This window comes from Myotis lucifugus, unplaced genomic scaffold, assembly GCF_000147115.1.
Source record: "Myotis lucifugus unplaced genomic scaffold, Myoluc2.0 scaffold_1, whole genome shotgun sequence".
Lineage (NCBI taxonomy): Eukaryota > Metazoa > Chordata > Mammalia > Chiroptera > Vespertilionidae > Myotis > Myotis lucifugus.
In genome coordinates this window covers 16,482,772-16,495,858 of record NW_005871049.1, presented here as the reverse complement: position 1 = coordinate 16,495,858, position 13,087 = coordinate 16,482,772, and the positions used below count along the sequence as shown (strand labels likewise).

General features: G+C 37.1%; 1 protein-coding gene across 1 annotated transcript in view; it reads left to right on the top strand.

Annotated features, from left to right (window-relative positions):
- TTC29 (tetratricopeptide repeat domain 29) overlaps nucleotides 1–12,535 on the top strand; it is a 99,908-nt gene extending 87,373 nt beyond the window's left edge. Inside the window, exons 8-10 of the mRNA XM_023752838.1 lie at nucleotides 3,675–3,766; nucleotides 12,187–12,310; nucleotides 12,488–12,535. Of these exons, the coding sequence (XP_023608606.1) occupies nucleotides 3,675–3,766; nucleotides 12,187–12,310; nucleotides 12,488–12,535 (264 nt within the window). The remainder of the gene's footprint in view (nucleotides 1–3,674; nucleotides 3,767–12,186; nucleotides 12,311–12,487) is intronic.
- The last annotated feature ends 552 nt before the right edge of the window (nucleotides 12,536–13,087 follow it).

Here is a 13,087-nt window from a genome sequence, read left to right as displayed (position 1 = left end):
ATATGCCTAAGCAACCGGTATGACTGGTTGCTATGATGTGCACTGACCACCAGGAGGCAAATGCTCAATGCAGGAGCTGCCCTTGGTGGTCAGTGCACTCCCACAGCCAACCTCTCACAGTTGGCCAACCTCCCACTGTCCCTCCACCCCCAACTGGGCAAGACAGCCCAATCGGTCCTGATCTCCAGCCAGGCCAAGGGACCCCACTCGTGCATGAATTCGTGCATGAATTCGTGCACCAGGCTTCTAGTAAAATAAATAAATAAATATATATATATATATATATATACACATATATATAAATGAACATACATAAATATTATATTTGAATTGAAATAATACACACATATAATTTTACCTTACAGTTACATCTATTTAGCTAATGGAATGTACTAAAGGAGTTCTTTGTATAATACATTGATCCTGAAGTTTGAGCATTATTAAGAATTCTTAAAGTGATAATGAGAGGAAATGAAAATAGCATGTAATTACCTTTTTTAGTATCAGTGACTTACAAATACCTGACTTTCATATCTGCTGCTATGAATTTTGTTTTTAGGTGACTGATATAAATTATCTCATTTTAAGAACTTGGATTTTATTTGAAAATATCTTTCCAAGTAAATAAATTTCATTCTAGTGGGATGATAGAGTTCATTGCAGTGAAATCACTGTCAAACCTTCATCTCCATTATTCACTAAAATCACTGAAACAATTTGATCCACTGGTCATGTAGCACTCAGTTTTTATTAGGTATGTGACCTGACCTTTCCAATTTTGGCAACCTCATTATCATGCACAATTTGGTGTTCATTGAAATTTACATTGTAGTATGCTTAATCAGTGTTTTCCTCTGTCTTTTGATAAAGGTTGATTAGGTTCATTGTCTATAAAAATTAAATATATATCATGAATTTTCAATTTAACAAAATTTTTTGTACCTGAGATTCTTTATTCTTCCTTCTTCTATTTGTGATGCTAGATTTTAATCTTCCAGACCCTGGACTTGTTTCCAGCATATTGCATGCCATGGGATAGTCAATCAAGTACAGGGGATCCCTCAGATCTCCACACTGTAGCTTATCACTTGAAGTACTCTTTGAAAAGGGGTTCTAGTCTTTACCTAAGGATTCTAGTTGATCAATATTTATTAAAATTTAAATTATACCTTGCCGACTTTAAAAGACACTTGAGGTTGCTTACTATGAGATCAATATAAAACATCTTTATTTTCTTCAGAATTCATAATCTCACTTTCCACTTACTTTTATGGATTTTCTTAATTTTCATTTTAATGATGTCCTTTCTACTCCCTTCAGGTTAAACTATACAATTCACCAATCTGCTGGGTTTTGCCTTGAATTCTCCTTATGATTTCACCTGACTTTACTTTCTCGCAATAGTGCTCATGTTCCTGAGGAACGGGGTCCTTGTCCTTGATTTAGATGAGCTCCTCTACTGCACTTATCAAGGTCCTCAACATAGATTTCATGTAATTGACTGTTTCCCTATTGGACCAGCGATGACCTGTGTTCTTCCCACTGCCTATGTATTTCCTATTTGTAGGTAAAGGAGATACAGGAACTTTCTCAAACCACAGATACAATTTGAGTCTTTGCCTTGAGGTAGAAAGCTTTCACCAGGAGTCATTCACCGATGGCTGGTTATTCCCAGAGACTCCCTGTCCTAAGGTTTACAATATCGCACTCTATATTACCTTATGGTAGCCTCACAACAGCTCTCAGAAGTGGGTTTTCTTTTTTACTTCTGAGGAAATTAAGTTTAGGGAGCCTTCCTGGCCCACATATGTTGAGCATGAAAGAACTGGAACTTGAACCGAGTCTTTTTACTCTATGGTTAGTATTCATTCCAGCATCCATACCACGTCTGGCTCTATAAAGAAGCTTCTATAGAATCAAGTCTGAAGCCAAAACCTAACCCCAGACTGAGCTGTTTTGGGCCCTGCTGCCCCCTGGAAGCATGGCACACTGGTGTGAGATGAAAGCTGTCAACATGGATGCATCTACCTATAGTTACTTGGGCACCTACCCTCTTATCCTTGGACTGAAGAGTCCCACCTCTGAGATAAAATTGGGCACCCCCGTATGTTATTGTACTGCTTCAGGCCCTCTGGTGGCCGGAGGCATGGGGGAGTGGCACAGTGTAAGCACCGTAAGCCCTGGAGAAACCTGTCTTCAGTCATCACTAACTCCCACAATTGCATCAGGCCTCGAGGGCTGCAAGCATGCTCTCTACTGGTTGAGATTTCCGTGGTATGATGTAGCACCTGGCACACGGTAACAATATTGGCTGAAAACAAACTATTTTTGACACAATATAATAGTAAATCTTAAAGCTCTAGAAGTCAAATAAAAATATATGGACCAAAAAAGATACTAGAAAGTTGCTTTCTAAATTTTTATACTTGGATTCAATCAGGCCTCATAAATTCACAAAATTTTGGAGTTCTTTCCCTTAATTCAGAAAGGTCTATGTCAAGGCATATCTAACTAAGTCTAGGTGTTGTCAGTATGCAAGACCAAGTGAGAAGAATATTCTCAGGTTTATACAGGTTTATTAAAAGCCTTAACAACGATAATTAAACATTTGAACTTTGCAGGTTTAGTGGGAATTAAACTGGGTCAGCATGTATCAGTAAGTTTTAATATGAGTATCTGCCAAGCACTCACTTGGAAACCCAAATCTTATGAGGTATCCCAATGGCCTTCTCTCAATTATTTCCCAACTATTAACTTTTAGGAAGTAAAGAAGAAGACCAACACTGCCTCTAATACTTAATTCTCTGAGCTGCCGAATTCAGGCCATGGTCCACGCTCATCTTGGTGTCCTCCCTCATACCAACTCTCCCAATGCTGTCAAATGATTCTCACTAATTCTTTCTTAGAAAATGTACTAAAAGGATTTCCATAGAGGTCTTTGGAGATTTCCTGTATCCTCCTGTGTGTAATAGGTTGGTTCAAATAACAATGAAGGAAGAAGAAAGAATGGGGGCTTTGTTTTACGTACTTTTCTTCTCTTGGCCATCGAAAGGGGAAAGGAATAAAAAGAAAAACGATATCATACAGATGATGTCAGCGTTAAATTAAATTAAATTAATATCATGCATTAGATTGTGGCAGCCATAATCTTTTGATTATTGAAGAGATTGTTGGTAATGAAGTACATTTGTAAGAAATACTTTTAGTGTATACTGAATGTGTACAAACTGTGAGAAATGCATCTAATAAAATGATAGATTTAGAAATTGCCTGGCACCTAAATTCATGTTTTTCAAACAGCTATTTATAGAAAGAAAAGTGATATTTAAGCTCCCATAGTAGAATATTATAATCTGCTTTATATTACCTTAGGTAATAGTCCCATATTTTAAAATAATGGTGCAAGCCATTCAATTATTTATTCACACCTAAGTTATATAAATTGGGCGATTTTGGATTGTGCAGGAAAAGAATTATTACCATGAAAGTAAGACCTCACTGTCACGGCTTAAAGAGAATGCTGTGAAACAAGTTATACTATAGATAAAAATAAACCAAACCAACATGAATTTTTAATAAACAAAAAAATAGTTTATGGAAACATTAAAAACAACTATTAATTTTAATCACTCTGGCTGTGCTGTGCGTTTCACATGTGTTTCTCCTCCTGCTAGGACCTCAGCACTTACAGTGAGATCTCCACGGAGCTGGAGGATGACCTCAGCCTGGGGAGAGCCTACGAAGCCATAGCCAGAGTCCTGCAGAGGTACGTTCGCACATCCGTGTCTTCCTGTCACTGTGAATTCACTCAACTGTGAAAGACTTAAATTGTTTGAGGTCTGTCGCTTTCCATTACTGCCTGCTTAAATTTTAAGCAGTGCCCTTCTTAAGTGACCCTTTCATCATAAGTTATTTTAAACCAATGTGGTCTTCCGAGCTGTGCGTCTAAAGTCTTCTCTGTCTGTTCCTCCTTTGTATTACTTTATTTTTGATTTTCTGTACATTTAGTGATGACCTTGAGTGAAAGGGAAAAATCAGGTCACATCTCACAGGTTAAAAAAGCAGAGAGCATGGAAGCACATAGTACGCGTCAGTCACTGTGGCTCACCGCACCTTGCCAGATCTCCTCTTGGAGGGAACTGTCCACTTACGCTTCAGTCATGCTGCTTCCATTAAGACATCTCTCCATAGAGCAGATCTGGAGGAACAAGTGGGTGCAAAAACAATATTCCCAAAATTTCACTTAAAACAGAAAATTTAAGGAAAGTATACATGAAAAACCTCGGATACAAATTTTTCCATGGAAAATATATGATTGGCCCTTCACTCATTGCGCTGTGTCCGTTGTACACTCCATTTAAGCATTGCATCATATAGGAGCACCATTAGCATTATAATGTAAGGCAAGGTAGTCTAAGATTGGGTAAGAAAAGTTATCAAAGTTAAGACCTTGGTTTTGGGTATGTTATCTTATATACAAGATACAGCTTTTTAATCATGATAGTAATAATATAGGTATAGATTGTGTCAAGTTTAATTTCTTCTCATTTATATTTTACTTGTAAATATATACAGGGTGGTGTTTTAAAAGGTAAAATTGTTATTTAAAAGTCATTGAAAACATCATATGCCTAGGGAAGTAAGAGTAGGTCATCATTATGTAACAATCCTTAAGTGCTAAATAAATAAATAATTAAATATTAAAATCCAACACCAATGAACGAAAAGGTGCCCTACAAAATGCCAAATAAAAGGCCAGGCAGCCATCACTGGGTGCAGGCTAAGGACATGGACATATGTATAAGGAGAGAATGGACGTCTGCTCACGGAAGGCAGAGCCACATGAGTGTCGTGGTCCCTCCAGGTAACGATTAGTGACTCACCATGGAAGAGCAACCCCACTGTCCCTCACACTTTCACTTTACAAATAACAATGGAAAAGAAGCAAATGTTTGAACACAAAGAATAGATACGTATGTATTCAATTTCGTGTCTATGTGGGACACACAAACTCTGTGCCCTTTTGTCCAGCTCTATTTGATTATTAAATTATTTAGCCCTACTGTTAGCACTGCTCAGAATCAGTAAAAACTGGCTGGATTATTTATCTTGCTTTGTAGTAGCAGACCTGGCCTGAGCCCATACACTTAAATAAATGTGTCTGTTAATGTGTTTATAAAATAATTTTTACAAAATGACATTGTGTCCCAACGTAACTAGAGAAATAAAACTCCAGAGGAAAATATTTTCTTTTGTAAACATATTGAGCAGACAAGTGTTTGGTTACAAAAATACAATTATTTTTGAAGCTTCTGGAGACATGCGGTTATCTTAATTCTCACCTGTTAACCTAGTGCAGTGATGGCGAACCTATGACACGCGTGTCAGAGGTGACACGCGAACTCATTTTTTTGGTTGATTTTTTCTTTGTTAAATGGCATTTAAATATATAAAATAAATATCAAAAATATAAGTCTTTGTTTAACTATGGTTGCAAATATCAAAAAATTTCTATATGTGACACCGCACCAGAGTTAAGTTAGGGTTTTTCAAAATGCTGACACGCCGAGCTCAAAAGGTTCGCCATCACTGACCTAATGTTTCATTGGGATATTTTAGTGTCTCCACTCCAGGATTTGAATTTCTGGTCTATAGAGTAAAAGCTAGGTGGGAGTTGAACAATTATTGGTAAATATTGGCAATAACAACAACAGACAATCTAATGTTTTAATTTGACTGCTTAAGTATTACTTGGGATGCAGGTGTGGAAAAGAATATTGCTTTGGAAGATTTGACGTATGAAGTGGGGTGTGTTTGGGGTAGTCATAGGGACAATTCAATTCCAATATTCTCAACAGTCCAGCAACCTGCCTTGGGGCAAACCTATAATGGGCAGGAAGACTTATCCCTAGCTCACTTTTATTCCAAATGAAACTAATTCCACCTATAAGAATTCTCATCAACCAAATTGCAGATGAAGCTGTTGATGATGTCTGTGGGCTTTACATTTACTAATGTTATGCAGCACACAAGAATACAGGAGATGCTTCTTGGGAGGTCTTAGGGCAAAAGTGTTCCAAGTCCACAACAGCTTTCCAATCCAAACCTGCAGCGTTGCTGGTGGTTATGGAGGAGCGCTCCCGGGAGTGTAAGCCTTGGCATGTTCTTCTCCATGTGTGCAAAATAACTCGAGAGGTGGGCAGATGTGTCAAAACCAAAAGTTCTGTACAGGCAACATCAGCACCCGAAATATCTGAGAAGCCTTAGTAAATCAAGCCCACTACTTACTAGAAATGTTTTGATAAGAATTTTGTGATCTTTTTAAAAAATTTGCTTCAAGGGCTTGGTGTTTTTTGACACATACACACACACACACACACACACACACACACACACACACACACACATATGTATGTCCCTTTCATAGTCCTAAACTGTCCTCAAATTAGCAGAAATAGAGCGCAACAAAAATAGAGGAAATTATGGTGGTGTCGGCTGAGGAATAAATCAAGCTGCATATGGAGCTTAGCATCACCTCTAAATCTCTTTCCCAACCTGTGCAATTGCACAGGCTTCACTAATGGGAAGCCCTATCTCTATAAACATATTTTATCTCTTTAAAGGAAATGGAAGAGGATAGCCATGTCTGGGATAAGTGTGTGTCTGAGGCCATCAGCTGAGCATGCATGAAGGGTGAATAGGCTGTAAGGCTGGAAGCTTCTAAAATGGTTATAAGAATTTATACTGTGATTTCAACTGAAAAACACAGCACATTCCCTCCAGGCTGAGGACTTGGTAATGCAGAGCTGCTCAGTTGGTAATGCTAGAACTATCCCTGGTATTAGAGTTATTGATGCAGGTTTTAATAATGAGCCGGGTTTGTTATTTTTGCTATTGGTCTGAATAACATTAAGCAGCCTAACAGAAAATAGGCATTTACAATGCCCTTTTTTCCTACTTGAAATACTAGTGGGGAAAAAAAGAGTCCGTATTCTAACATAACAATTGCCCATGACACAGCTATAAAAGCCAGAATTATAGTCCATAAAACAAAGAGACAGTGAGTTGAGAAATTACCAAGTAAATATTATTATATGTAGACAGACAATTTGAGTAAATATAGAAGGGGGAATAACCTCAATTTTTCTTACAGCATTTTTTGCCTCATTTTCTGAAATAACTCATTTACTAAAACGGCACAACTCTCCAACATAATCAGGGTGGCTTATATAGGGGGGAAATTACAAAAATGGCAGTTGTTCAAGACACCTTGGTCACAATTGGTCTGGGTTTATTCCATAGCCCTTGTAAATTTTCTTATAAACTCAGGTTCAATTATTTTCTAGAAAACTTTCCACAGTGGACATCTTTCAATCAATCAGTACAAAGTTTCAAGTTTGAAAATTACCTTCCTGTTACAGCTGAAAATTAATTTCTTCTTGCTTGAGAGAAATGACATGCCCTAGTAATTTCCATATATTCTTTAAAATGGAACATTCAGGCTTTGATGCGAAATCTCCTAAAAATGACCCCCCAAAATACATCAAAACATTTCTATTAATTCATGAAATTAAGGACAGCGTTTTACATTTTCTCCTGTCACTGATTCCATTTGCCTTATTGCTTTCATCTGTGGCCCACAAACTTGGTAGCACAATCAACAAACCCCTCGGCGGCCGCTTCATCTCTGCTCTATTTGATTTCTTCTCTCTGAGTAAATGATTAAGTTTTCATGCATTGGTTCAACCAAAATCTATGTTCACTCAACCACATCCTTTATTGATTACTTCTACTGCAAACAGTAGGCCAAGTGTGATATACATAATTGGACAGTTGTCAGGGGATGTGGGTGTTAACAGTCCTGTTTTCCCAGTTGGAAACTGGAATCACCTTGATACACAAATATTCTGCACTGTTTCATTCTCATTCTTTGGACCGAGGAGTCCTGTTCCTCAGAATATATGTTTTTAACTCTCTAAGGTCTGGTTGAATGAATTTAATGATTATACCATATAATATGCTGCTCAAGTTGCACCTGTGCACTGCATATAGAAAACTGGAATTAATATTTGTCTAACATTTTAACCTTGTCCTTGAACTCATTCAAGTAATCCCTAGCATTTCTGTGATAAAAAAAAATTTTTATTCTTTCCCTTCTAAAGAAAGACTGGCTTCTAAATCTAAGGCTAACTTTTAAATTTAGAAATCCTTTAAGCAACATATAATGTTTATATTTCAGATGCTATATTAACAGCTTTGCTGGCTATAGAACTGTGTATTCACTGAGTGGAGCATATAATTTATAATGGGAAGGCTATTTCTGTAGCATTATTTGTTAGAGCAAGTTCCAGATACTTTTCGATGCTTTGGAGATCTGTTGCTCCTTTGGGAGGAAAACAACTCGACTCACCCAGCAATAGTTTTATTTATACTATTTTGTATTTCTTATTCACTGAACTTGTTGTGCTTTTTTGTTTGTTTGATTGTATATGTTGTGATTTAACAATCCTCAGCAGGCCAAACTTAATTCAAAATATACTTCCATCAAAAATATATCAGCTTTTAGGAACATGAACATAAATAAGCTTCAGTGAATCCATTTTAGCTAAATAAAAACAATAATTTTCCCCCTAAGGTTTTAAAGTGATATGCAAAGAATTCTCTATTTTTTATGTCATATTTTTTTTCTTGAATACCACTATCCAAGAAAGAGCTTGGAGAGTTAACATCAATTTGATCAAACATTTTTAGTTCTAGAAATTTATGAGTTTGCTCAAAATTCTTAATATACTTATTTATATTTTTATACTCTTGAGTTCTCTATCATTTTTGTTTTTCCATGAAGCAAATATTTAAATTAAAGCAATGAGTATACCTCTTTTTAATATTTTAATTCATGTCTGCATTTGAAATAATCCTCATAACAACTCATAATTTTTTCTGGAGAATTGAGCCATGCCTAAATGTAGAAGAAGATTATTCATAATTTTATGAGAAGGTGAGAACTGAATCATAAAAGGCAATATTAACTTTGGGAATGTAAAATTCCATTCTATTTCTTATATGTAAACCATTCTCTTACCAGTAAGAAAGGAAAAAATAATGCATTTGATAGTGCCTAATACTCAAGTAAACAAAAAGTGTTAGTTCTTTGACACATGTCCCCTAGAAAATAGATAGTAGGACTTTATTTGCCTATCTGTCTTGCAAAGTGTCCCCTCAAACCATGGTGTTTCATTCATAATGAAAGATTTTCTAAAAGTAATGTCTAGCTAATTTGACTTTTCTTCTCAGCTGGTGGTAGATTCTACCAAGCAGAGAACTGTGGGTATGATAACTTTTTACTTCACTGAGAGGTAATAATAATAATAATAGCTGTCATTTAATGAATCTCTGTGTGCCAGGCTATACATGCATGTAATTTTTCATCTCACAACACTCTGTGGTCACTTTAAAAATGAGAAAATTGGAGCTGAAGAGATGTGTTCAAAGCTATTCAATTAAAAGGCCAAACTTGGGATTCATGGCTAGATATTTCTAATATGCACCATAGCACTCTGCAACTTTAAAGCAATTACCTGATTTTTATAAACATACTAAAGCTTATCTATGAACATGCATGTGGTCCTTGTCAAATCTTGGGAGGTTATGCAAGTTGATACCTCTAATCCTGCCACCACCTGTTTTTAAAAAAAGGGGGGACATATGCAATTCTTTCAACAATCAAGATTTATAAAAATAAAAAATAATAATAATAAATTGCACACCTTTGAAATGCTTGTGGCATATTCTTTTTTAAAAAAATATATTTTATTGATTTTTTACAGAGAGGAAAGGGGAGGGATAGAGAGTTAGAAACATCGATGAGAGAGAAACATCGATCAGCCTCCTCCTGCACACCTCCCACTGGGGATGTGCCCGCAACCAAGGTACATGCCCTTGACCAGAATCGAACCTGGGACCCTTGAGTCTGCAGGCCGACGCTCTATCCACTGAGCCAAACCGGTCAGGGCTGGCATATTCTTTTGAATGACCGCTATAGATGTGCATCTTTGTTTGAGAGGTAGGTTTGATATTTGCAAACAGCCAAAGGATTTAGAGTCACATTTAGAAAAAAAACAAACACATAATAATCTCTAGGGCTAACTCCATTTGGGGGACATAATTGATTAAATTACTTATAAATGCTTTATAATAAACCTACACTATGAAGATGTTTCCTAAAGAGGGATTTCAAGATGCCATCAGCTTCATCACTAGGTGACATCTTTGGAGATAACCACTTGGAAGAAATTCTCTTCCTTTGCATGTTAGTAAATCTGGACATTTGGAAATACAGTCCGGGGGCCGGGGGGAATGAGGTGTAGAAATATAGATTTTCCATGTGCGCATACAGGAGTTAGAGCACGCAATAGCAGCATGTGAAATTGCCCATAGTAAGCATCTAGTGGAGGGGGAGGACAGTCTTAGAACTCCGGAAAGAGTCAACTTTGGGTGGGTAGAGACTCTAATGTCAGTAAGATACCCAGGAAGATAAAAATATGAGAAAACGGGTCAGCTGGAAGTTCTGGACAGTAGAAGGAGAACCATTTGGAGAAAGATGGGATGTTAACAGCCGGGATTCCCAGCCTGTGTGTTAAGGCCTGAGTAAAGGCACAGGACGAAGAGGCCTGGGAGCAGGGCAAGGAGCCTGAGTCCATATACACTAAACATGTGATCCATTTCAAAATTCAAACATATGACAGTTTTTCAAATTTATATAGGTGCTTTGAGTTCACCATTGTATTCCCTGGAGTTGGCTCCAAATCCTTTGGCTGCCTTTTACGATCAAATTTACACGGTAAGCTCTAGACGTGTTCTTGTGAGGAGGATATTGAAGGGAATGTGCTCCAAGTGTCAAAGCACTATGCACAGTTCATCGTACCCATCACAGTTAATCCCATGCACAAATTTACATATTTATCTCTCCAAATTGACAGGGAAACTCTTTAAAAGCAGGAACCATATTCCCCAGAAAGTAGCATTCTAGGTTTCTTGATATTACTGGAATATCCAGAAGATAGGAGTTCACAGTCATGAACTTCAAACATCCAACCCCATGACTGGGGTTCTCACAATTTACCTGGAAGCTTGACTTTCATGTCTACTGCATAAATATTTCCCGTCTCAAACTTTCTACCATTGCTTCATTCAAAACTATATGAATGGCTGGTATATACCAAGCACTCTGCTAGAAACGATGTCTTTCTGGGCATTTTACCAGCATATAACACCTGTACAGGTAACTTCTGGGATGCCTGAGACTTCACTGCCGAGGGATGCTAACAAAAACAAACTACCATTCACCTTTCATAAACTTTTAAAAGGTTTTATTGAAAAAACCCCAACTTTGTTGAGTTATAATTCATATACCGTGCAATTTGCCTTTTAAAGTCTACAGTTCAGTCATTTTCAGTATATTTACAGTTTAATTTGAGATCATTTTCATCACCCTGAAAAGAAGCCCTACACCCTTTAGCAGCCACTCCCCAGCCTCTGGTTATCACTAACCCACTTTCTGTCCCTATGGATTTGCCTACTGCACATTTCATGTAAATGGAATTATATAATATGTGGCTATTTGTGACTGGCTTCTTTAATTTAGTATGTTTTCAATGTTTATCCATATAATAGCATGTATCAATACTTCATTCCTTCTTATAAGAATGAGGCTAAATAATATCCCATTGTACAGATAGATATATGACATTTTGTTTATCCATTCATAGACATTTGGATTGTTTCCACTTGGCTATGAAGAACAATGTTGTTATGAACATTCATGTACAAGTTTTTGTATGGACATATTCTCATTTCTCTTGGGTATATATGTAGGAGTAGGATAGGTGGGTCATGTGACAACTCTATGTCAAAGTTTCTGAGGAATTGACCAGCTGTTTTCCAACACAGCTGCAGCAGTTTACATTTCCACCAGCCATGCATGAAGGTTAAAAGGTTTACATTGTAACTTACTATATATTCCAACAAAATCAAGCCATGTATTTTTAACTTGATATTTTCACTTTAAATTTCACTATCCTGATAACCATCTTGCACTTTCTAAAGCAAAAGATGCACAAGATCTTCTCTTCACTGTGATATTAAGTGAAATGATACTCCAATAGTTTCCTGTTTTATTTATTCTAGCCAAGGAGAGATGGTAGAAGCCATTACATACCTGAAGAAATTTGTGAAACTGGCAAGAAACAATTTTCAAAAGCTAGATGTTGTGAAAGCAAGTACAATGCTTGGTGACATCTACAATGAAAAAGTGAGTATATGTGTTTCTTGCTTATGGGAGAAGAAAAAGTAGCTTTAAAATTCTATTCCCATTGTATCCTCACTTTCCCCCATACATTGTGCAGAATGACCCAGGACTGCGGCACTTAGTTGATGCACAGGGCAGTGACTGGAGAGAGAACCATCTCTTTTTTTCCTCTTCCTCCAGGACCTGAGTGCCATGTCAGGCACAGTCACCACAAGCTGCCAACCTTGATGCCCATCTTCACAGCCAATGCAGGTCCTAAGTAATTTCAGATGTGAAGGTCAATTAAAATATTTAAATTCAAAGGAACTTCATTATAATAGTTGGCTCTCACCAGCTGACACTGACATTGGTGGCTCTTGCTCCAAATTCTCGTTTTACTAACCCAGCGGTGAGGCCTCTGCTAGGTCCCACAGGAGAAGAAAGGACAGTCCCAAGAGCAGTTCTGAAGGAAATATGCAATTCTAGCAGCAGATTGGTTATGGGAAAGAAGAAAGACAAGAAAAAAGTATAAAATAAAAGTATCTCATTCAAGAGGCCATTACTAGTGAAATGCGGTTCATACTTTACTGTTAACTTTCCATGGAGCACTTATCGTTTTCTTATTTGTGACATTTTATTGTTGCTATTGTTGTTTAATCTGGCTGGAATGGAAGCTTAATGAGAACAAAGAGCATATCTGCCTTGTTTATTATTTTATTTCAGTGTCTACCAGAGAACCCGGCTCAGAGTTGGCGAGCTAAAAATTTAGTTTGCTGAATCAATCAATAAATTTATAACCAA